This window comes from Bos javanicus, chromosome 8 (assembly GCF_032452875.1).
Source record: "Bos javanicus breed banteng chromosome 8, ARS-OSU_banteng_1.0, whole genome shotgun sequence".
Classification (NCBI taxonomy): domain Eukaryota; kingdom Metazoa; phylum Chordata; class Mammalia; order Artiodactyla; family Bovidae; genus Bos; species Bos javanicus.
This window is the reverse complement of record NC_083875.1, coordinates 102,744,899-102,769,062: the sequence shown is the minus strand read 5'-3', so window position 1 is coordinate 102,769,062 and position 24,164 is coordinate 102,744,899. Positions and strand designations below refer to the sequence as shown.

Below are 24,164 nucleotides of genomic sequence, written 5' to 3'. Positions count from 1 at the left end.
GCCATGATCTTCGTTTTCTGAATGTTGAGCTTTAAGCCAACTTTTTCACTCTCCACTTTCACTTTCATCAAGAGGCTTTTGAGTTCCTCTTCACTTTCTGCCATAAGGGTGGTGTCATCTGCATATCTGAGATTGTTGATATTTCTCCCGGCAATCTTCCTTCCAGTTTGTGTTTCTTCAAGTCCAGCATTTCTCATGATGTACTCTGCATATAAGTTAAATAAGCAGGGTGACAATATACAGCCTTGACGAACTCCTTTTCCTATTTGGAACCAGTCTGTTGTTCCATGTCCAGTTCTAACTGTTGCTTCCTGACCTGCATACAAATTTCTCAAGAGGCAGATCAGGTGGTCTGGTATTCCCATCTCTTTCAGAATTTTCCACAGTTTATTGTGATCCACACAGTCAAAGGCTTTGGCATAGTCAATGAAGCAGAAATAGATGTTTTTCTGGAACTCTCTTGCTTTTTTGATGACCCAGCAGATGTTAGCAATTTGATCTCTGGTTGCTCTGCCTTTTCTAAAACCAGCTGGAACATCAGGAAGTTCATGGTTCACATATTGCTGAAGCCTGGCTTAGAGAATTTTGAGCATTACTTTATTAGCGTGTGAGATGAGTGCAATTGTGCAGTAGTTTGAGCATTCTTTGGCATTGCCTTTCTTTGGGATTGGAATGAAAACTGACCTTTTCCAGTCCTGTGGCCACTGCTGAGTTTTCCAAATTAGCTGGCATATTGAGTGCAGCCCTTTCACAGCATCATCTTCCAGGATTTGAAATAGCTCAACTGGAATTCCATCACCTCCACTAGCTTTGTTCGTAGTGATGCTTTCTAAGGCCCACTTGACTTCGTAGGATACTATATATAGTTCTCTGTGTAAAAAGCAAGACTTTGTTGTTTAATCCAGTCTATATATAAAAGCTTACATGCGCTAACCCCAACATCCCACTCCATCCCTCCTCCAACCTCCTCCACTTTGGCAATCACCAGTCTATTCTCGGTGATTCTATTTCATAGATTAGATTCATTTGTGTCATAGTTTAGATTCCACATATATGTGATATCCTGTGGTATATGTCTTTTTCTGACTGACTTCACTTATGATAATCCCTGGGTCTATGCTGCAAATGGCATTATTTCGTGTTTTTGTGGCTGAGTAATATTCCATTGTATATGGTACCGCATTTCCTTTATCTGTTCATCCATCAATGGATGTTTAGATTGTTTCCATGTCTTGGCTACTGTGAATAAAGTTATGGACATAGAGGTGCATGTATTTTTTAAAATTATAGTTCTGTCTGGATATATGCACATCATATCATAATTCTATATTTAGTTTTCTATACTATAGAAGCTAGTTTCTATATAGTTTCTGAGGAGTCTGTATACTGTTTTCTACAGTGGCTGCACCAACTTACAAGGAATTTTAACTTTTAAAGGCTGGTTAGGGTTTGAATCTCCAAAGGTGAAAGAAAGAGTGGTTATAGAGAAAGGAGAGAAACCAGGAAGTGTGGTATAGGCAAAGCAAGAGCATAAACTCTCAAAGGTGTAAAAGAGAGGGCAAAACTCTCCACGGCTGCTCAGTAAAGTAGGCTGAGGACAGAAAACGTCCATTAGATTTAATGACATGGAATCAATGACCTCAGAAAATCCATTTTGTGACAGAGCTGAAGATAGAAAATTGTAGAGTTGAAAAGTTTGAATCGACTGTCTAGAAGTAAAATGGAAAGTAAAGTGTGAAGGGAATGGCAAAGTTCTGAACTTGTAATTTTGGAGGATGAAAGAGTGAGAGTTGACTGGAGAAATATCATAGGACTGCTGGGTAGCTTAGAGGGCCCATTTGAGATTGGAGTCAATAAATTTATAGTTCAAAATCTGCCTTATTGTTACACTTACAAGTCCTCAGCTACCTGAATACCAGCAGATAACCAGGTTCATCCAAGGTTGACATGCAAAGATAGAAAAACCAGAGAGTTTGATATATGGAAAAGTGTATTGCTAAAATGATGTAAAATCCAAGATGGGAAAGAAGGAAAAATCATACATTGATTTGGAATGATTTGGAAAGTCATACATTAATGTAGGAGTGAGAAGGTCCTGAAAAAAGAAACAATTAAGTAGAAATAGCTGAACAAGAAACACAGGAAAGGGGACTGTAGTCAGAATTTTGTTGTTCAGTTGCTCAGTCTTGTCCGAATCTTTATGACCCCATGAACGGCAGCATGCCAGGCTTCCCTGTCCTTCACTATCTCCCAGAGTTTGCTCAAATTCATGTCCATTGAGTCAGTGATGTCATCCAACCATCTCATCCTCTGTTGCCCCCTTCTCCTCCTGCCTTCAATCTTTCCCAGCATCAGGGTCTACTCCAATGAGTCAGCTCTTTGCATTAGGTGGCCAAAGTATTGGAGCTTCAGATTCAGCATCAGTCCTTCTAATGAATATTCAGGGTTGATTCCCTTTAGGATTGACTGGTTTGATTTCCTTGCCATCTAAGGGACTCTCAAGAGTCTTCTCCAGCACCACAGTTTGAAAGCATCAATTCTTTGGCACTCAGCCTTCTTTACAACTCAAACTCTCACATCCGTACATGACTACTGGAAAAACCATAACTTTGACTATATGGACTTTTGTTGGTAAAGTGATGTCTCTGCTTTTTAATACACTGCTGCTGCTGCTGCTAAGTTGCTTCAGTCGTGTCCGACTCTGTGCGATCCCAGAGATAGCAGCCCACCAGGCTCCCCCGTCCCTGGGATTCTCCAGGCAAGAACACTGGAGTGGGTTGCCATTGCCTTCTCCAATGCATGAAAGTGAAAAGTGAAAGGGAAGTCGCTCAGTCGTGTCCAACTCCTAGCAACCCCAGAGACAGCAGCTCACCAGGCTCCTCCGTCCATGGGATTTTCCAGGCAAGAACACTGGAGTGGGTTGCCGTTGCCTTCTCTGAATACACTGTCTAGGTTTGTCAAAGCTTTCATCCCAAGGAGAAAGTGTCTTTTAATTTCATGGCTGCAGGAACCATCCATGGTGATTTTGGAACCCAAGAAAATAAAGTCTAACACTGTTTCCATTTATCCCCCATCTATTTGCCATGATGTGATGGGGCCAGATGCCATGATCTAAGTTTTTGGAGTGTTGAGTTTTAAGTCAGCTTTTTCACTCTTCTCTTTCACATTCATCAAGAGGCTCTTTAGTTCCTCTTTGCTTTCTGCCATTAGGGTGGTGTTATTTGCATGTCTGAGGTCATTGATATTTCTCCTGGCAATCTTGTTTCCAGCTTGTGCTTCATCTAGCCTGGCATTTTGCATGATATACTCTGCACATAAGTTAAATAAGCAGGGTGACAATATACAGCCTTGACATATTCCTTTCCCAATTTTGAACCAGTCCATCCTTCCATGTCCAGTTCTGTTGTTTCTTGGCCTGCATACAGGTTTCTCAGGAGACTGATAAGGTGATCTGGTATTCCCACATCTGTAAGTATTTTTCATAGTTTGTTGTGATCCACACAGCCAAAGGCTTTGGCGTAGTCAATGAAGCAGAAGTAGATGTTTTTCTGGAATTCCCTTGCTTGCTCTATGATCCAATGGATGTTGGCAATTTGATCTCTGGGTTCCTTTGCCTTTTCTAAATCTAGCTTGTACATCTGGAAGTTTTCAGTTCACATACTGTTGAAGCCTCGCTTGAAGGATTTTGAATATTACTTTGCTAGCATGTGAAATGAGTCCAATTGTGGGGTAGTTTGAACATTCTTTGGCATTGTCCTTCTTTGGGACTGGAATGAAAACTGACCTTTTCTAGTCCTGTGGCCACTGCTGAGTTACCCAAATTTGCTGGCATATTGAGTGCAGCACTTTCACAGCATCATCTTTTAGGATTTGAAATAGCTCAGCTGGAATTCCATCACCTCCACTAGCTTTGTTTGTAGTGAGGCTTCCTAAGGCCCACTTGACTTCACACTCCAGGATGTCTGGCTCTAGGTGGATGGTCACACCATTGTGGTTATCTGAGTCCTTAAACATTTTTTGTACAGTTCTTCTATGTATTCTTGCCACCTCTTCTTAATATCTTCTGCTTCTATTAGGTCCATACTGTTTATGTCCTTTATTGTGCCCATTTTTCCATGAAATATTTCCTTGGTATCTCTAATTTTCTTGAAGAGACCACTAGTCTTTCCCATTCTATTATTTTTCTCTATTTCTTTGCATTATTCACTTAAGAAGGCTTTCTTATCTCTCCTTGCTGTTCTTTGGAAATCTGCATTTAGATGGGTATAGCATATTAAAAGGCAGAGACATTACTTTGCCAACAAAGGTCTGTCTAGTCAAGGCTATGGTTTTTCCAATGGTCATGTATGGATGTGAGAGTTGGACTTGAAGAAAGCTGAGCACCGAAGAATTGATGCTTTTGAACTGTGGTGTTGTAGAAGACTCCTGAGAGTCCCTTGGACTGCAAGGAGATCCAACTAGTCCATTTTAAAGGAGATCAGTCCTGGGTGTTCTTTGGAAGGAATGATGATAAAGCTGAAACTCCAGTACTTTGGCCACCTCATGCGAAGAGTTAACTCATTGGAAAAGACTCTGATGCTGGGAGGGATTGGGGGCAGGAGGAAAAGGGAACAACAGAGGATGAGATGGCTGGATGGCATCACTGACTCAATGGACATGAGTTTGGGTAAACTCCGGGAGTTGGTGATGGACAGGGAGGACTGGTGTGCTGCAATTCATGGGATCGAAAAGAGTCGGACACGACTGAGTGACTGAATTGAAATGAACTAGTCTTTCCTTTTCTCCTTTTCCTTTCACTTCTCTTGTTTTCTCAACTGTTTGTAAGGCCTTCTCAGACAACCATTTTTGCTTTCTTAAATTTCTTTTTCTTGGGGATGGTTTTGGTCACCACCTCCTGTACAATGTTATGAACCTCCATCCATAGTTCTTCAGGCACTCTGTCTACGAGATCTAATCCCTTGAATCTATTTGTCATTTCCACTGTATAATCATAAGGGATTTGATTTAGATCATACCTGAATGGCCTAGTGGTTTTCCCTACTTTCTTCAATTTAAGTCTGAATTTTGCAATAAGGAGCTCATGATCTGAGCCACAGTCAGCTCCCAGTTTTGTTTTTGCTGACTGTATAGAGTTTCTCCATCTTTGGCTTCAAAGAATATAATCAATCTGGTTTCAGTATTGACCATCTGGTGATGTCCATGTGTAGAGTCATCTCTTGTGTTGTTCGAAGAGGGTTTTTTGTATGACTAATGCGTACTCTTGGCCAAACTCTGTTGGCCTTTGCTCTGTTTCATTTTGTACTCCAAGGCCAAACTTGCCTATTACTCCTGCCTAGATACTCCAGGTATCTCTTGACAGTCCCGTATGATGAAAAGGACTTTTTTTTTTTTTTTTTGGTCTTATAGAAGGTCTTGTAGGTCTTCATAGAACCATTCAACTTCAGCTTCTTCAGCATTACTGGTTGGGGCATAGACTTGGATTAGTGTGATTTTGAATGGCTTGCCTTGGAAATGAACCAATATCATCCTGTCATTTTTGAGATTGTACCCAGGTACTGCACTTCAGCGGAGAAGGCAATGGCACCCCACTCCAGTACTCTTGCCTGGAAAAGTCCATGGACGGAGGAGCCTGGTAGGCTGCAGTCCATGGGGTCGCTAAGAGTCGGACACGACTGAACGACTTCACTTTGACTTTTCACTTTCATGCATTGGAGAAGAAAATGGCAACCTACTCCAGTGTTCTTGCCTGGAGAATCCCAGGGACAGAGGAGCCTAGTGGGCTGCTGTCTATGGGGTCACACTGAGTTGGGCATGACTGAAGTGACTTAGCAGCAGCAGCAGCAGCAGCAACTGCATTTCAGACTCTTTGTTCACCATGAGGGCTACTCCATTTCTTCTAAGGGGCTCCTGCCCACAGTAGTAGATATAATGGCCATCTGAATTAAATTCACCCACTCCTGTCCATTCTAGTTTCAAATATTGATGTTCACTCTTGCCATCTCTGTGTTTGACCACTTCCAACTTACCTTGATTCATGGACCTAACATTTCAGGTTCCTATGCAATATTTTTCATTACAGCATTGGACTTTACTTTCACCAGCAGACACATCCACAACTGGGTGTCCTTTCTGCTTCGGCTCAGCCTTTTCATTCCTTCTGGAGCTATTTCTCTGCTTCTTCTCCAGTAGCATACTGGACACCTACTGGCCTGGCAGGGGGTTTATCTTTCAGTGTCATATCTTTTTGCCTTTTCATACTCTTCATGGGGTTCTCAAGGCAGGAATGGTGAGTGGTTTGCCATTACCTTTTCCACGACTTTAGAGGTGGTACAGGTGCCGTTGATGATCAGACTCAGGATCCAAGGGAGTTTGTGGCTGGAGAAGGGTAGACGTCACAAGAGATGACGGGTCGTGTGCTTGGCTCCATCAAATCTTTTTCATTTGCAGCTGGTGGAAAACCCAAATCAAACTGGGATTGGGAAAGAATACAGAAACTTTTGTTATCAAAAAGTGAAGAGGTAGTTTAGGTTAGGCGCAGCTCACAGGATGCCATCAGGGTCTAACTGTCCATTTTCCAGCTCTGATGTCCTTGATAAGGACTTCAATCTCAGGCAAGCTCTGCCTTAGTGAGAGCAAAACAGCTGCCAGCAACTCCAAGTTTTCATCCTTACCAGACTAAGATGAGCAGAGAAGAATAAACGTCTCTTCCCTAACTATTTAAGCCAGTGTCCTGGGCCAATTCTTATTGGTCCAAATTTGGGTCATATTTCTATCTATGAGCCAGTCACTATGATCACAAGCACTCAGTGCTGTGATTGGCTAGAACTGAGTCTCATCTACCCTTGGAATGGTTCATCAGAGGGAAAATGGGGTGTAATATCAGAAGAAGAATCAGTGTGTCCTGGCTAGTGAAAACAGATGTCTTACTTCTACAGTATTGAGCAGGTTGTTCATCAGGCCATTCAGTTTAGGAAATGAGCTTGGGGTGGAGAGGAACCTCATTAAGCCAGAATCTTCGAAAGAGGAGTTATGGGCTGGCATTAGTGACTTCATGTGTAAAATAGAATTTGGAGTGTTAGTACCCACTCCAGTGTTCTTGCCTGGAGAATCCCAGGGATGGGGGAGCCTGGTGGGCTGCTGTCTATGGGGTCGCACAGAGTCAGACATGACTGAAGCGACTTGGCAGCAGCAGGAGCAGTACAGTGCCTATTGATAACTCTTCAGACTGAAAGATCCTTGAGGGCAAAGGGTTTGCCTCCTTGGTACCAAATAGTGGTCCTGATCCTCAAAAAATGCTGTAAATGATGGATGGATGATGAATGAATTAATGAATTAATTAATCACTGAGTTTGAAAATACCGCAGATAGAAACAGGCTCACAGTACTTGACAAAATGTTCAATAAATACATGCCTTTTCAAAATGTATCTCTTCTATTCAACTATGTCAGAAGTGGAACATTGTGAAAATAGCATAGACTTTGAAGTTAAACAAATCAAGATTTAACTTCTAGCTCTGTGTGAAGAGAATGAAGCAAATGACTTCACTACCCTAGGTCTCAGTTTTCTCATCTGTAAAATTGGGCAGGGCCACCAATTGGTTAGAGTGCCACGTAGAGGGGGAATGGCCAATAAAATAATTTTCCAAGGGGATCCGTGGAGTGCATTCATTATTTTGATAACTTATTATAGTCAAGGCCTAGCTCTCAGCCTGACAGAGTAAAAAACTTCATTTCATCAGCACATAAAGAGGGAAGTCATTTCCCAAAAAGAGGTCCACATTGACCAAATTAGAAAGGCAGAGAATTCAGAATACCAGTGTATTAACTTACTATGAGAAATTATTTATTCATATAACTAGCGTATCTTCTCCCTGTGTGCAGCTATATAAGATTGATTGTGCTCAGGCACGGGTTCTCGGGCTGCCTCCTGCATGCAGAGGTGGCCCAGCCATTGGGAAAGTTCTTGGATGGTCACTGACAAGATTTATCTCTGTATCTTAGGATGAGTTTGTGCATCTTTGTTCATTATATAGTTAAGTCTTGAAAGGCATCTTCTTTCTTTCACTTGCATTGTCTTGGGAAAAGGCTCTTCTCAGCCCCTAAAACATCAGCAATAAAGAACACCTTTCCCATCAATGCAGGCTGCATCAGCCACCAGGGTTTCCTTGGCGGTCAATGTCAGACGGCTTAACGCCCGCAGTCCACAGCCTGTGACAAGCCCATCCCAGATTACAGCCAGTCCTTGGGAGACTGGTGTTCCTATGGTCTCTTTCTGCTCATGTGATTTCTGCCCAGTTACGTTAATCCAGACTTGAATCACAGCTCCTTCACCAGTTTCTACCAAAGTAAAAAATTCTACTCACACAATCCGTTCACAGGTAGACTTTTCTATAGAACCAAGGAGGCGCGAGTGAGGTCTCAGGAAGCATTTATATACACAGGAGAGACTATAAGCTCTTTAAAGCCCTGTTAGACCTTCCTATTCTTTTAAAGTTCCTCTGACAGCCCTGACAAGGGAGTTCCTGTTCTCAACAGACAGGACTCTCACTTCCTCACACCTCCTGTCCACCTCCCCTACTCCCCACCCCCTCTAAACTCCCCGAACCACACCCCCTCCCTCCAAAGCAGCAAGCAGTGGCTCTCCTGACTCAGGCACAGAGGCTCCACCCCTTCTCTGGAGCCTCCTCCACAGCTGAAACCCAGGCCTGGGGATTTCGCCTTCTAAACAACCCAAGGCATTTTTCCAAACAAAGACTGACTGTTCCTTTCTTTGGGGGCCGTCTGTTGAGAAAACAGATGTCCTGTTTGATTGAGAAGTGCCTGGGATACACATTCAATCAATAGATTTCATCCACCCCTCTGAGTCCTCTCCATTTGTTCATACACTGTTGATCAAGAAAGGTTTCATTATGACTTAAGTGTTCCTGCCCCTCTCCACATTCCTGCGCAGGTTGGGAGGACACCCTCAAATAACAATCCCTGTCACCATATTTCCCCTATAGCTACAGGCTTTCAAAGATAAGTGCTAAATGCTGGCTCCCCAACTTCCTAGCTGTGTTATCTTGTGTGAATAACTTCACCTCTCTGGCCTCAGTTTCTCCTCTGACAAAATGAAGTGATTATAGTTTATCTATATTATAGATATAGATATAGAAACTATTATAGACTAGTTTATAGACTTTTGGCGTGGGGGGTGGGGGATGAAATTTATTCCTGTAGATTGCTTTGGGCGTGCTCAGTCACTTTAGTCCAACTCTGCGACCCTACGGACTGTAGCTGGCCAGGCTCCTCTGTCCATGGGATTTCCCAGGCAAGTGTACTGGAGTGGGTTGCTATTTCCTACTCCGACCCAGGGATCGAACCCACATCTCTTTTGTCTCCTGCATTGGCAGATGGATTCTTTGCCGCTGAGCCACCGGGGAAGCCCCTGTAAATTGCTTAGTACATAATACAGGCTCAGTAAATGTTGCTGCTCCTTTTTATAAGTCCCTTTTTTCTCAAATAGTGTGACTTTATCAATGTAAAAAAATGAGAATTTAACCTTTGCAGTTGAATAAAGCCAGCCTTGTGCTAGAGACTAAAGTGTCAGGGTCAGGCCTCAACTTGGCTTAAGGGCTATACCTGCTGGTAGCCTAGACTACACAGGATGGCCAGGCATTCACTTAGCTATATCCTGCTTCAGAGATGGAGAGAGGAGTGGGACATGATGAAAGATACAGTGCTAACCTCAGTAGCCTAAACTGGGAGAGGCGCCAATTGCCCTGATAATAGTTCATTTCTGGGCCAGAGAATTCAGGTCCCAGGGCTGGCTAGCACCATGATGACACAGCTCTCACTAAATGTGTCCTGGACTGGGCATGAATCTCTCAGAGGCCCCTCTAATTTCCCTGGTTTCACAAAGTATGGGAAGAAGTGAGAGCCCAGGGACCCTCCCAGACCTCTAGGGCTGTCTTCTAGGCTCTGTGGCCCCAAGAAAAGACAGACCTCTTGATTAAATCGCTAAAGTGATCCATCTGGTCCAGGCTGTTGTTCTGGTGGCCATATCTGATGGGTGAATACCATCTTCCTCCACAAACTATCCATCCCGTGGAGCCTCTGCCCGTTACAGGTACAGGCTGGTCGGACTGCTTTGTTGTTGTGGCCTCTGGAAGAACAGGGTTAAGAATGGAGTGGGAGAGCCAGGCATGGGTTGGGTGAAACCAGCACCTCCCAAGGTGGGCCTCTGTGACGGAGTGCAAAAGGGCAGTGTGGGAGTTTTGAGGGACTGCCCGGCTTGTAAGGGAGACAAGGTGGGACGTTCTCTTTGCAGAAGGCAGAGCTGACTGGACCTGGACACAGGGCCCTGAGCACAGGGAGGGGTAGAGAAGATTATAGCTCATCTAAAAACTGTCTAAAGGGTGCACATCTACACGAAATCGTTTAGAGTTTAGTCCCTACTCCCACAGGTACATTATCCTTTTGACTTTATAAACTCTCCATGCAGATCTGATCCTCCCTTGTATGACTTCAGGTTCCTGCTTGCCTGAGCTGCGTCGGGTTAAGCAGACAGGGAGAGAGCTGGAGTGTTCTGACTTTCCACCCCTGGGGATGATCCTGAAGAAGAAACGTTGCTCTCTGTGCTGCTCCTTTGCCCCAGTACCACCCATCGCCCTGGTCCTCTTTGCAGGAGTGTGTACAGGAAGCAAGCAGCCAGGGAAACCCGTCTCCATCTATCCAAGGCAGCGAGCCCATGAAATGGAAGAAGAACTGCAAAGAAAAGAGAAAGGGTCCTGGGGACTTTACTCAGAAGCAAATAATCCTGGTGACTCTTTTTGTGGAATCTGCCCCTGCCAGAGTCCAATTTAGCATCTGTAGGGACATGCCGGGCTGACAGGACCTCCCCGTCTCTTTCTCGGTCCTGCGGTTTGAGGCCAAAGCCTCCAGGCTGGGACCTATGCTGGCCTGGGTCCTGTCCTGGCTCCGGGCCCATTAATTCAGGTGCTCAAGCAGGACTCTTCTCTGAGAGGTCTTTGGTATGGAAGAAGGGCTAAGCATAGCTTCTCCTGAGGTTTTTGTTTGTTTTTTTAATTATGGTAAGAATACTTAACATGAGAGCTCCTCTCTTAACAAACCTTTACATGTATAATGTTATTGACTATAAATACAACGTTGTACAGCAGGAGCTGTATGTAGCTTAACTGAAACTTTATGCTTGTTGATTAGTAATTCCCCATTTCTTCTTCCCTCTACCCCCATTCCTGGCAACCACCGCTCCACTCTGACGATTTTAGATACCTCATATGGGAAATCATGCAGTATTTGTCTTTCTACAACTGGCTTATTTCACTTAGCATAATGTCCTCAGGTTTGATCCATGTTGACACAAATCTCAGGATTTCTTTTTTTTTAAATTTTATTTATTGGCTGCATCGGATTTTAGTTGCGGCATGCAGGTTCTTCACTGGGTCATGCAAGATCTTGTTGCGGCGCCCAGACTCTCTATTTGTGGCACATGCAGGCTCAGTTGCTCCTCAGTAGGCAGGATCTTAGTTATCTGACCAGGGACTGAACCCTCATCCCCTGCATTGCAAGGCAGATTTTTAACCACTGGACCACCTTCTTCTTAAAGGCCAAATAACATTCAGCTATATTTATATACCACATGTTCTTTTTCCACTCATCCATTAATACACATTTAGGTTGCTTCTATATCTTAGCTATTGTGAATAGTGCTACAATGAGCACAGGAGTGCTAATCTCTCTTCAAGAACCTAAAAATAAACAAGTGGGACTACATCAAACTAAAAAGCTTCTGCACAGCAAAAGAAAAAATCAACAGAGTCAAAAGGCAATTTACAGAATGGGAGAAAATAATGCACATCATATAGGAAGTTAATCTCCAAAATGTGTCAGGATTTCTACAATTCAGTCGTAAAACAAAAATGTGCTGGCTTAGACAAAATAAAAAAAAGTTCTTTGGACAGAGATTTCTCCAAAGACAGACAAATGGCCAACATTCATAAGAAAAGATACGCTAATCTTAGGAGTAATGCAAATCAAAACCACAATGAGGTATCACCTAATTCCTCTCAAAATGGCTATACCAGAATAGATATAGAGGTAATGGTGAGCCTGTGAGACACTAGAGCCCTTGTGCACTGTTGCTGTGAAAGGAAAGTGGGGCAGCTTCAACGGAAAACGATGTTTCCTCAAAAAAATGAAAGCAGAACTATCCTATGACCCAGCAATCCGGCGGCTAGGTATTTATCCACAAGATTGAAATCAGCGAGATTAGCGCTCCTGAGGGTTGATTGGTTTGTTTCTCTCGAAGTCTGGCGCTACCCGGGCTCCCTACAGCATGTAGGTCCCTGTTGCTTTTAAATCCCTTAAATAAAACTTCATTGCCCTTCCCCTCCACTGATCCCAGGCAGATTCCTAGGCACCCCACTGCTTATTCCAAACTGCCTTCCAGGGCCAGAATTTTGCTTCCTGCCCGGGGGACTCAAGCCAGGCCTGGGCAAGTCCCAGGGGAGAGCGCCCAGCGACATGCGCGCGGATCAGAGCAGCGTGACGCGAGCCGAGACTCGCTGTGCGCTCCCCAGACGCGTGGCTTCCCTGGGCCGCTGCCAGTCCCGCTCCCCCGGCAGGGGCGGAGCGTGGCCTTTTTTGGTCCGGGGAGGAGTGGCTGCGGTCCGGGAGGTCACCGGACCGCAGGGCGGGCTGCTGTCATTTGCGCCCTGTGCTCGGGTTCAGCTCGGCTCACCCGGTTCCCATGCGAACCCGGAGCCCCAGCCCTCGGGAATAGCAGCCGCAGCGCCAGCCCGCCAGTGCCTCCATCCCCCTATCAGAGGCCCTATCATGTGCCAGGGGAGCATCTGCCCGTGGCGGGACCCCCTGCCTCGCCTCCAGGTGTGGACCTGGATCGAGCCTGTGGTGGCCTCCACGCAGGTGGCCACCTCCCTCTACGACGCGGGGTTGCTCCTCGTGGTGAAAGCGTCCTTCGGAGTCGGGACCTCCTCTAATCACAGTTCCAGCCCGTCGCCTCGGGGGGCTCTTGAGGACGAACAGCAGAGGGCCATCTCCAATTTCTACATCGTCTACCACCTGGTGATGGGCCTGACGCCCCTGCTGTCGGCTTACGGGCTGGGCTGGCTCAGCGACCGCTACCACCGCAAGGTCTCCATCTGCGTGCCCCTGCTGGGCTTCCTGCTCTCCCGCCTCGTGCTGCTGCTCAAAGTGCTGCTGGACTGGCCCGTGGAGATCCTGTACGCAGGGGCTGCGCTGACCGGACTGTGCGGCGGCTTCTCTGCGTTCTGGTCGGGGGTCATGGCCCTGGGATCCCTCAGCTCCTCCGAGGGCCGCCGCTCCCTGCGCCTCATTGTGATTGACCTGATCCTGGGCTTGGCGGGGTTCTGCGGGAGCATGGTTTCGGGACATCTCTTCAAGCAGATGGTCGGGCACTCCAAGCAGGGCCTGGTGCTGACCGCCTGCAGTGTAAGCTGTGCCACCTGTGCCCTTTTGTACAGCCTGTTCGTGCTGAAGGTCCCCGAGTCCAAGGCCAAACCCCGCAAGGCCGTGGATATACTGCCTGGCACTGTCGGCAGGTATGACACCCTGGATCCTGATCAGACAGACAAGCAGAGTGTGGTGAGGCCCCCTCCACCTCCTGCAACGGCTAAGCCCAAACAAATCATCATTGGCCTGCTCTTTGTGGGCGCCATCATCTATGACCTGGCAGTGGTGGGCACCGTGGATGTGATGCCCCTTTTTGTGCTGAGGGAGCCTCTGAGTTGGAACCAAGTGCAGGTGGGCTATGGTATGGCTTCGGGCTACACCATCTTCATCACCAGCTTCCTGGGTGTGCTGGTCTTCTCCCGCTACCTCCAGGACACCACCATGATCATGATTGGAATGGTCTCCTTTGCGTCAGGAGCCCTCCTCTTGGCTTTTGTGAAAGAGACATACATGTTCTACATTGGTGAGTCCGGCATTCTTGGGGAGGCAGGACGAGGACACTGCTGATCCCCTAAGTAACGGGGCATACACCTGAGGTGCTGTGGTCTGTCACAGCTCAGCACCAGAGATTACGTCTGTACCTAGGAGGCACAAGGGACAGAGGATTATGTGCACCTGAGTTTGGCTGTATTGTGCTATCTGTGTTGCCCACTGAAATGTAATCAGAGTGGGGTCTGTAGCTCTAGGAAGTCAAGGAAGAGATGGTCAGTGGTGCTGGGAGTCAGGAGAGGCTTTAGGATGGCCCTGAGTGGAAGAGATGGGGTTGAGTTTATCTCCCCGATTTAAAAGGGATAAAACATTTTCAAGTAATCCAGCTGAAAAGGTCCTTTAATTAAAATCATTTCAGGTCAAGCACAGGCTTTTCAAAAAGAGAAAAATCCTCCATAAATGCCTTCCACAACCAATATAATACATTCCCTCAAGGAAGCAGAATGAAGTTTCTGAGGACACAGACAACCACAAGCAGAGCACTCTGGAACAGGGCTCTAATAGAACTTTCTAGAGTGATAGAAATGTTCTGTAACATTTCCACCTAAAACAATAGCCATTAGCTGTGTGTGGCTATGAAGCCCTTAAAATGTGGCTAGTGCAACTTGAACAGAATTTTTCATTTTATTTCATTTAGGTAGTCATATGACTTGCCAGTGGCTAACGGAACAACTCTAGACAGTTCCCAGAGACCACCCTTTGACTGAGGTCACACAGCTCAGAAAAACATCTCACAAAATGGCTAGATTACTTTTAGCCAGCTCCCAGTTAAACAGGCCAAGTGCAAGCCTGAGTAACCTCTCCTCTTCCCTCCCCATCACTTATAGCCACTCCCACCCCACCCCACCCCTTCGCCACACACACACACACACACACACACACACATCAGAATGATGAACAGGGCTACAGGGAAGAGCGGGGTGTAGTAGCTGTGGTAGTGGCACACGTTTCTGGATGCAGCTTGCCAAAGCTACTGGGACTGCGTCTCAGAGATGATGTAGGGTGAGGGCAGACACCTCCCTCCTGGGAGGCAAGGAGCTGAAAGTCACTTGAGTGACATCAGCTCCATTTCCTTAGAAACCACTTAACTCTGCCAATAAAGACGCCCTTCACCGCCTGTCACCATGTCCCAGGTGCCTTGCCACCTTCAAGATCCGTCTGCAGCATCTATAGCTCCATCTGGGAACTCAGGGAGTCAGCCTGCCCTGGGGCAGGGTGGGGGCCACGAAAGGACTGTGGGAGGCAGCTTCTAAGGGAGGTTTTCCTGTTATTCTGATTTACTCTTTGGCCAAGGCTGGGCTCCAGTGAGGAGTGTTCTCATGTGCTTCTTTTCCAGCTCGGGCCATCATGCTGTTCGCTCTCATCCCTGTCACAACCATCCGATCAGCAATGTCCAAACTCATCAAGGGTTCCTCTTATGGTGAGTGAAAGGAATCTGAGAGGTTTCAGAGCCACTTCGTTTGAGGCACAGGGTTTGGACTGACAGAAGGCACAGGAGAGAGCTCCAGCAGCAGCCTTTAAGACACTGGGCACACATTAGTGTCCATCCAGGGCGGAAGGAGTGAGAGCAGGAGCAGGGAAAGACTGGGAAAGTCTGCCATTGAAAAGCCACAAAGGAAAATACTGCCACCCACAGGCCATGGGAAGAGCCAACTGGATGGAGGCCAGAATCCTGGTAACATGAGCCGTGAACACAGAGGGAATCAGGGAAGGGGAGGGGGCTCCGGAGAGCCTCCCAGAGACTCAGCTATCAGGGAACACGGAGCGACAGCACAGTAACCTCGGTCCCTTCCACAGGAAAGGTGTTCGTCATCCTGCAGCTGTCCCTGACGCTGACTGGGGTGGTGACATCCACGCTGTACAACAAGATCTATCAGCTCACCATGGAGAAGTTCATCGGCACCTGCTTTGCGCTCTCCTCTTTTCTCTCCTTCCTGGCCATCCTGCCGATTGGGTAAGACAGGAGCAGTTCCTGCTTTTTGGGCTGGGGCTGAGGTCAAGGACTGTTGGAGCCTTTCCAGCCTATTATCATAAAGTATTTACTTTTCACATTTACACAATGGGTTCTGAGTAGGCTCTCCCACTAAGAAAAACTTCTCCTGTGCCCCCAAACTAGTAATCTGGTAATTTGGGAATTCCCTAAAGTCATAAGTAATAAACAGAGGGCCTCAACATGCTGGCTCACTTCCTGGCAGTTTTGTAATAGGAGCCTCATACACTTTCTTGTAATCAGAGGCTGGGATAAAAAACCCTCTCGAATCACCCAGACCTCGTTGAGTCTCCTTTCGGTGACAGTCATCCGGCCTCACTTTCAAGTATTCTTTCTTCTCTGTATCTTGGGAGGGCTTTGAGCACCCCTGCAGGACATGGGTAATTCCTCTGAGCTCTCTGGGGAAATCGTCTCATTTGTAAATCAAGAATGCTTACCTCCTGGGAGATAACAGGCAGGAGGAAGGCCGGAGATACAAAGGCCCACGGGGAGAGTTGCCAGCTGAGGTTATCACCAATATAGACCACAGGAAATAGTCTGGTCTTCAACCAGCCCCATTCAAAAGAAATACAAAACCACAAGCACAAGCCATATTATATGATTTTACATTTTCTAGTAGCCACGTTTAAATACAACACGAGTAACAGGTGAAATAATTTTAATAATATATTTGATTTGGCCCAATAGCTCCAAAATGTCTTTGTAATCAACCTACAAAATCAATGAGTTCTTTTGAATTAAGTCTTTGAAATCCCGTATGTATTTATACTGACAGCACATCCCAACTTGGACTCCATTTGAAGGCGAGAGTTCAGAAGCCAATGTAACTAGTGGCTACATATTAGACAGCCGAGCTTTGGTCTGTTTAGGCCCTTTTCTCACGCTTGTATCAATCCCACAGAGGAGAAAGGAACACAGTAATGATATTGACAATAAGATACAAAGGACATGATACAGATTTGCTTTTTAAAGGGACCTGCTTGGTAGCACACTGGAGCCCTCCATATCATTAATGGTGGTGTTGTAGGCTGCAGAGTAGAAGGGCTGAAGGCAGGTTGGGAAAAGCTAAAGGTAGGTTGGAAAAAGTGGGAAGCGGATGGTGAAAAGAGCTGCCTTTGGATTCTCGCATCACATTGTATAGCTTGATGTGCTTGCATAGAAAGTTGAGCTTCCTAAGACAGAAGCCATCAATCATGAGGGTTCTTTGATTTCACAGTTGAGAGAATAAGATCAAACAGATGAGAGAATTTGTGCAAAACACCAGACTTGATTACCAGTGCCATCGCTGGCCAGTTTTCATTTTCAAACTGTCCAGGCCTTAGGCCTTTTCATGTGCCCCTGTTTTCATGAGAGTCTTGGCTGAATGGGTTGGGCTTAGCTAGACCTGACCCACAATGCAAACTTCTCTGGAGTGCCAGCTCTTTGTCCAAGTGAGTAGTGGATTAATAACTGTGCCACTTGGAAGTTACCAGTTCTGTTTGATTGGCAGTTGCTTGAAATAGGCTCTTTGACCTAAACAGATCAACAAAAACAACAAAAGAAAACAAGTCTGACTAGAGTAGTTAACATCTCATAGCTAGAGAGATAAACAGACAAATGAAAGCAATGAGAATGTGCAATAAATGGTTCCTTTCTACAGTTCCATTGCTTTCCCTTTTTAAAGCGCCTTTGGGGTATGTGAAGCAGGTGGGCTGCTCTCACCCCGGCTGGGGACACCTCACCCCAGTGGACCTGGGCCCCGTCCTACAATGTGTGCATGGAATTTTAAGATATACAGGATCTTCATCATCTTATACCACAGAAGCTGGGTCAGTATCTTGAACCAATCGTAAGGAGTAATGATTACATGAATTGAGGCACTCAAGTAGATGCCTCTGTTGGAGACATTTAGCAGTAGAGGGACTCACGTGCTAACAAAGCCTCCTTTGCCTGCTGTACATTGGAATCACTTGGAGAGATTTAAAAAACGACGACTGTCTGGATCCTACCTGCGGAGATTCTAACTCAGTTGATCTGGGATATAGCCTGGGCATGGGAATTTTTTAAAGCTCTCCAGTTTATTCGGATGTATAACCAAGGTTGAGAACCTTTGGTAGAAAGGGAGTGTTTCTAGTACTTTTCCCTCCACAAAGTCACTAAATGAACAAAATCTTGAAAAATTCTTTCAAGAGGCCAAGGCTGCACCACCAATCATTAAGCATGATCAACAGGAAAGACCAGTAGAACTCTCAAACTGCAGAAAGAAGAGCTACATTCCAAAGACAGAAAAGCCCAGGAAGACATGTCACAGCAGGGAGTGGAGGAGGGCAGAAGGTGGAGAGGAGAGGTTGCTGAGCCCAGCTGCCAACAGCTCAATTACAATAAGTGACTGTGGCCCCAGCCCTTCCTGGTACCGAAGTGAGCCAACTTCACGGCACTGTGAGAACCTGCCCTCTCGTCCTCACTCTTCTTTATGTGCAGCAGGGAGATGCTGAGGGAATGTCTGTCTGGTTCTGCCCATCCGCAAGCCCCCAACCCCTTGTCACACATGCACTCAGCTGCTGCCTGTGGTTCGTAGATGCCATCAGAAGCGAATGGGCTCATCTTCTTCAAAGTAGACCTCTAAGCCTGAGTTCTTCTGCACCCATCCTGATCCCCTCCCTCAATCTCTCAAAGATAGTAATAGCAGACATGTAAACAGTCTTGATTATGTGCCAGGCACTACTTTGAATGTTTCATATGTTTTAACCTTCTCAAACAACCCTCTGAAGCAATTACTATTTTATGCCCATTCTGCAGATGAAGAAACAAAATCTAAGGTGTCATGTAACTTGCCAAAGGTTACACAGTTAATAAGGGACAGTGGCAGGATTTGAACCCGGGAAGTTGGTTCTTAGTCACTATTTGACAGTGTGTCTCAGAAAAGTCCCTGGGTATCTGGATACCACCTCTTTTCTCCCCTTAGAGTTCACTTGTACTACTTAGCAACTCCGTCTCCTGAGTTCTTCCTATCAGAACTGACACGTGGTCTGCTACCCTCTCGCCTCCTCCTCTCCCCAGCCATGTTCTCCAGTGCTGGTCTGCATTTGCTTACTTCTCGTTCACTTTGAACCCACTCCAGACTGACTTCCCTGTTCAATGCCTCCAGGGCTGCACTGAGATCCGACTTCCTCACAGCCGAGTACACTGGACTCCCTGCCATCCTCTCCCCATCGGTTCTCAGTGGCCCCCAACACTGTGGGTCACTCCTTCCTTGGAAGGCACTTGTCACTTGGCTTTCTTAACACCTCCTCTCCTGGGTTTCTCCTACCTCTCTGACTTCTCTACAAACCTCCACATGGAAGAATTCTTTGGGGCTCAGATCTGGGTTGTCTTTTCACTTCATCGTCTTGAAGTAATCTAAATTATTTTCAAAATTTCAAATTACCATCTCAGTTTCCAAAATTGCATCCTTGACGCCCTCCTAACATCTGCTCCCCTCCAGTCTTGCCCACCCCATTAAATGGCATCACACTCAGCCAGGAAAGAAATCTAAGAGTCACCAAAGTCCTCCTGTTTCTTCATCTTCCTGTACCTCCCATCCATCAAGCCTCATTGATTCTACCTCCAGTATATGCCTCAAACTACTGTGGCTACCCCTAGTCCAAATCACTTGGGGAATCAACTTCGCCCCTGAGCCAATCTCCCAGCATCCATCCACCCTCTTTTTACCAGGTGGCCTGAGAAACTTCCTTAGAGTGGACACCAGTTCGCATCATCTCCTGCTCAGAGCTCTGTACTTGGCTTTCACGGTTCTTAGGAGGAGCACCACTGTCTCACGGAGGACCACAGGTCCTGCGTAGTCCAGCCTCACCCTCTTCTCACCCTCTTCTCCAGCCTGCTATTCCTGCCACTCACCACCCTCCCCTCTCCGCTTCAGCCCCAGGAGCCTCCCCCTCACGCCCTTCCCCGTTCCTTACCCACATGTCCCTTTTTCTTTGGCTGGGCTGGGTCTTTGTTCCTGCAGGGCCTTTTCACTGCGGTGGCTTCTCTCGTCCGAGTGCAGGTTCTAGGTCACGCGGGCTTCAGTAGTTGTGGCTCATGGGCTTAGTTGCTCCTTGGCATGTGGGATCTTCCCAGACCAGGGATCAAACCTGTGTCTCCTGCACTGGCAGGTGGATTCTTTACCACTGAGAAGCTGGACACCTCACTCGTCTGTCTTAATATAGCTAGATGTGGTCTTAACTTGAACACCATTTTCTCAAAGAGGATTTGAGAAAATTCCCTTCCCAATCTAAGTTAGATCCTTCCATGATATGCTCCCCTAGCTTCCTATGGAGAAGGCAATGGCACCCCACTCCAGTACTCTTGCCTGGAAAATCCTATGGATGGAGGAGCCTGGTAGGCTGCAGTCCATGGGGTTGAGAAAAGTCGGACACGACTGAGCGACTTCACTTTCACTTTCATGCATTGGAGAAGGAAATGGCAACCCACTCCAGTGTTCTTGCCTGGAGAATCCCAGGGGCGGTGGAGCCTGGTGGGCTGCCATCTATGGGGTCGCACAGAGTCGGACACGACTGAAGTGACTTAGCAGCAGCACAGCTTCCTATACTTTTCCTTCAGAGCATGGCAGTTGATGATTATTTAGTGATTTAATTTTCCATGCTTGCTCACTAGACCATAGGCTCCCTGAGGGCAGGAACCACGCCTGTTTCAGTGACCTTGTACCCTGTGTCCAGCAGAGAGCTTAGTGCATAAGCAGTACTCAAAGTCTTTAATGAAAGAACAATCTGACAGAGGGTGTGACGCCAGCACTACTGACCACCCAGGAGCTGCCTGTTGAGCTGCCATGTCAGGGGTTGGCCACCACCACGATCAACAAAAGTTGATCAACAGTCAATCTAAGGAAGAAATAGAAAATTTTAGTCCTGCTAATCCAAGGATTATAACCCAGAGGGAGACTATTTCAGGAAACGCTGAGGAGTGTTCTACCTATAAGATGCCAAGGCACAGTTACAGTTCTCTGTTTGTGAGACAACGTATTGTGGAAGGGGTGGGGGATAAATTAAAAGAGTTTGGGATTAACATATACACACTGCTGCTGATGCTGCTAAGTTGCTTCAGTCATGTCCGACTCTGTGCGACCCCACAGACGGCAGCTCACCAGGCTCCTCTGTCCCTGGGATTCTCCAGGCAAGAACACTGGAGTGGGTTGCCATTTCCTTCTCCCATGCATGCATGCATGCTAAGTCGCTTCAGTTGTGCCTGACTCTGTGTGACCCTATGGACAGCAGCCCAACCAGGCTCCTCTGTCCACGGGATTCTCCGGGCAAGAGTACTGGAGTGGGTTGCCATCTCCTTCTCCTATGCATGAAAGTGAAAAGTGAAAGTGAAGTTGCTCAGTCGTGTCCAACTCTTAGCGACCCCATGGACTGCAGCCTACCAGGCTCCTCCGTCCATGGGATTCTCCAGGCAAGAATACTGGAGTGGGGTGCCATCTCCTCCTCCTATATACACACTACTATATATAAAATCAGAGAAGGCAATGGCACCCCACTCCAGTACTCTTGCCTGGAAAATCCCATGGATGGAGGAGCCTGGTAGGCTGCAGTCCATGGGGTCACTAAGAGTCAGAAATGACTGAGCGACCTCACTTTCACTTTTCAGTTTCATGCATTGGAGAAGGAAATGGCAACCCACTCCAGTGTTCTTGCCTGGAGAATCCCAGGGACGGGGGAGCCTGGTAGGCTGCCGTGCATGGGGTCGCACAGAGTCGGACACGACTGAAGTGACTTAGCAGCAGCAGCAGCAGCAGCATATATAAAATAGGTAAACAGGGGCCTACTGTATAGCACAGGGAACTCAATATCTACTAACCTATAATGGAAGAGAATCCAAAAAAGAATATATATATCACTTTGCTGTACTCTTGAAAAAAAACACATTATAAATGAACATACTTCAATTTTTAAACATTTCCCAAGAGGGACCAGGGCAGGACAAACCCAAGTAACATACTGACAGTTTACATAGTCCAACAAGGTGAGCGGTGGGTCGAGACCTATTACAAGATTGAGACAGGAATGTTATTTCCCAGGGGGTACTGCCACCAGGAAGAAATTCTTTTTTTTTTTTTTCCCCCAGCGAGTAGGAATTCCTGCGTCTTCTAAGGGGATCAAGTTAACACAATGCAGGTGCACAATACACTCTAAAGCGGAGGAGATAGTTACTCAAATGGGCAGAGAATCTTAATGTTGAAAAGTTTTCTTGTCCTGCTTTAAAATAATCCACCAACCGCGGGGCTCTGCTGTCATGGTCCCACAGCTGGGGTGAGCTGTGGAGTCGGGTCTGGAACAGTTCATGTGGTCCTGGGCTGCCTGCCTCTACTCGCCTCTTGCCAGCTCTGACATACAGTGAGCTTTAAGAATAGTGAGTGGTCCTCCCTGGAGAGCCCTGGGGCTCACAGAGGGTAGGGAATCTGTGTTTGGAAGTTTCTACAAAGCTTTTCCTTAGAAGGATTTGGATTTCTGCCCACACCCCACCCACTAGCTCCAGATGTGGTCCATCCATTAGGAAGAACTGTGTTCCAGCTTAGAACCTGGGGTTCCTAGAGCTCAAACAGTTGAGAAAGAGAACGCCAGAGGTTAAAGGACATGCCAAACGTCACACAGATTCCAGACTTCAATACAGCTCTTCATTCCTAGGCGTCCATTTCATATCCCAGTATTTTTAAACAATGTGATGATTTATGGAAGAGAGAAAAGGGCAATGCAAAGGCAGAAGGGGATGCAGCGAATTCCGCTTGGGATGAGTGAAGCTTGAGCTTGAGGTCCACATGGGAATGAATCATCAGACAGAAGTAAGATGGAAAGAGGCTCCAAGAAAGGGAAAATGTAGATGCAAATGGCTCTCCATATTATGGGACAGGAAGGAGGCTGGAGTGAGGGAAATTCTCTGGGGCCACTTTCCTCCAGAGAGTACAGCGGTTCTGCTGCCATGATGGACAGAGTCTCCGAGAGATGGCTAGAGACCCTCCCTCCCCATTCCAGCTGTTCCCCTGTAATTCTCTGTTGTAAATTCTTATAGCATCGTGGCCTATAAGCAAGCCTCGTGGTTGCAGCCTGGAGACATCACAGAGAAATGAAGGTGCTGATCTGCGGGAGCCAGAACACCAGCAACGGCCAGACTCCCTCTGAAGACCAAGGACGGGACCAGGAACTGGTGTCCACAGTAATCCATTGCTCAAGGAACCCAAGTTCCGGCCAGAGTCGGCCTCAGAATGACTTGCTGTGGCTCAGGGGTCCTGGGTGGGTGGGGGAAAGCACTTAACTGGTGATGGAGACACTTTCTCAGCTTTCGGATGTTGCTATTAGGCAGAGGTTGGGTTCTGCAGACAGTAGAGTGTGAACTTTCAAGGGAGATACACAGGCCACAGGCACAGCCATACCCAACATGGAAGCCAGTTTTTTTCCAGGAATGTTCTGGGGGCTCCACCCATCGTAACTAGTCACCCAGGAGTCCTGTGTGAGAACACAAAGGCAGTCAACCACCTGAGGGGGATGAGGAAGGGAATTTCGAAAGAACTGCCAACTGTGAACATCATTCAGTATTTTTAAAATTAAAACAGAACCTTGAAAACAAAGTTTAGCTTTCTTCCCTCAGGCCTTGTTAGCGTGAATGACTCGGGAGCTATCTAGGGCTCAGGCATTTGAAGTCAGCGTAGTTTTGTTTTTAAGAAGGCAATTATCAAAAAGGCTTTCTTCAAAGGAATACTTTCCATCAATAGCACTTCCCAAAGTGAGAGGTGTGAAAGGAGAGGGGAGATACGCTAACACCATTTTATTTTGAGGCACTTACTGTTTTAATTACGTGAATAAAAGACTCACCTCCTAATAAATCAACATCCGTAGCATGAGTGTGTGACTCACTGTCTCTTTGGTCAGCTTCCCTCTAGAACTCAGACATGGCATTCTCAGACTAGGATAAAACTTAAAGCTAGAGAATGCATTTAAATCTCAGAGCATTTGGGCTCAGAGTCTGTTATCATCACTGACGCCCTGCATGGACTGGTCCACAACTTCCAGGCACATCTACTCGGATCCTAGCACCATGCTAGGTGCTGAGGTGGAGCAAGCCTGTGGCAGCTCCTACCCCACCAGTGTCTGACCTAGTGGGTGGAGCAGACAGAACAACAGGCAGTCATGTATCTTATAATGAACGCTAACATAAGGGA

At 46.6% G+C, this 24,164-nt stretch overlaps 1 protein-coding gene across 3 annotated transcripts in view; it reads left to right on the top strand.

Moving 5' to 3' along the window:
• Window positions 1-23,840, top strand: part of SLC46A2 (solute carrier family 46 member 2) — an 80,907-nt gene extending 57,067 nt beyond the window's left edge. The window contains exons 2-5 of one of the 3 annotated variants that reach the window (XM_061426517.1): window positions 10,667-13,957; window positions 15,320-15,403; window positions 15,781-15,937; window positions 23,018-23,840. In XM_061426517.1, the coding sequence (XP_061282501.1) occupies window positions 12,526-13,957; window positions 15,320-15,403; window positions 15,781-15,937; window positions 23,018-23,075 (1,731 nt within the window). In that variant the 5' untranslated portion in view covers window positions 10,667-12,525 and the 3' untranslated portion in view covers window positions 23,076-23,840. Of the gene's footprint in view, window positions 1-343; window positions 13,958-15,319; window positions 15,404-15,780; window positions 15,938-23,017 lie in introns of those variants that run through there. The other 2 variants (XM_061426515.1, XM_061426516.1) reach the window with 2 other exon arrangements.
• Window positions 23,841-24,164: the final 324 nt, after the last annotated feature.